Source organism: Acanthisitta chloris, unplaced genomic scaffold, assembly GCF_000695815.1.
Source record: "Acanthisitta chloris isolate BGI_N310 unplaced genomic scaffold, ASM69581v1 scaffold26958, whole genome shotgun sequence".
NCBI classification, from domain to species: Eukaryota; Metazoa; Chordata; class Aves; order Passeriformes; family Acanthisittidae; genus Acanthisitta; species Acanthisitta chloris.
In genome coordinates this window covers 2,846-4,070 of record NW_008685778.1, presented here as the reverse complement: position 1 = coordinate 4,070, position 1,225 = coordinate 2,846, and the positions used below count along the sequence as shown (strand labels likewise).

At 63.1% G+C, this 1,225-nt stretch overlaps 1 protein-coding gene across 1 annotated transcript in view; it reads left to right on the top strand.

The window, feature by feature from the left end:
* LOC103807171 (kin of IRRE-like protein 1) overlaps nucleotides 1-1,225 on the top strand; it is a gene marked incomplete at both ends in the record, with an annotated part of 3,532 nt that overhangs the window by 572 nt on the left and 1,735 nt on the right. The window contains 4 exon segments of the mRNA XM_009079892.1: nucleotides 663-768; nucleotides 894-1,042; nucleotides 1,080-1,108; nucleotides 1,110-1,208. Of these exon segments, the coding sequence (XP_009078140.1) occupies nucleotides 663-768; nucleotides 894-1,042; nucleotides 1,080-1,108; nucleotides 1,110-1,208 (383 nt within the window).

Below are 1,225 nucleotides of genomic sequence, written 5' to 3'. Positions count from 1 at the left end.
CAGCGCGGGAGGGATACTGGGCGCCCATACTGGGAGGGATGGGGGGAGCCCACCCAGGAAGGGATTTAGGGTGCCCACACGGACAGGGATGCTGGGTACCCATACTGGGGAGGGATTTAGGGTGCCCATACTGGGAGGGATGGGGGGAGCCCACCCAGGAAGGGATTTAGGGTGCCCACATGGACAGGGATGCTGTGTGCCCAGACTGGGGAGGGATTTAGGGTGCCCATGCTGGGAGGGATGGGGGGAGCCCACCCAGGAAGGGATTTAGGGTGTCCACACGGACAGGGATGCTGAGTACCTATGGCAGGGAGGGATACTGAATGCCCATACTGGGAGGAGGGATGCTGTGTGCCCAGACTGGGAGGGATGGGGGGAGCCCACCCAGGAAGGGATTTAGGGTGCCCACACGGACAGGGATGCTGAGTACCTATGGCAGGGAGGGATACTGCATGCCCATACTGGGAGGGAATTTAGGGTTCCCACACTGGGAGGGATGCTGTGTGCCCACACTGGGAGGGAGTTTAGGGTGCCCACCATGAGCACCCACCACAGCCAGGGGTTCTGAGTGCTCACACTGAGCTTTGAGGACCTCCCTCCATGCCCCTCTGCCACCCTGAGCCCGTGACAGCCAGTGACACCTCCATCCACCCTCCCTGCAGATCCCCCGACTGTCACCCTGTCCATCCAGCCCCAGACGGTGCAGGAGGGCGAGAGGGTCGTGTTCACCTGCATGGCAACTGCCAACCCCGAGATCAAAGGCTACAGGTGAGGCTGCAGGACCCCACGGGGTCCCTGCGCAACCTCCTGGCTCAGCTTTGACCCTGGAGGGGTCCAACGGGGTCCTGTGTGCCCCCTGAACGTGCCCACCTTGGGTCTCTGCCCCCGCCCAGGTGGCCCAAGGGGGGGGTGATCATCGAGGACGCCAAGGAGAACAGGTACGACACGCAGGTGGATTACACCTTCTTCACGGAGCCCGTGTCCTGCGAGGTGCACAACGACATCGGCAGCACCAACGTCAGCACCCTGGTGGATGTGCACTGTGAGTGGGGCGACCTCCCTGCCCAGCCTGCTGCCAGCACCCCCAGCTCTGCTCCTCACTGCTTCCACCCCTCCCTACAGACATCGGCTCCGACGTGACGCTGACCTGTGTGTGGTCTGGCAACCCACCCCTCACCCTCACCTGGACCAAGAAGGAGTCCAACATGGTAAGACCTGGCAGCTG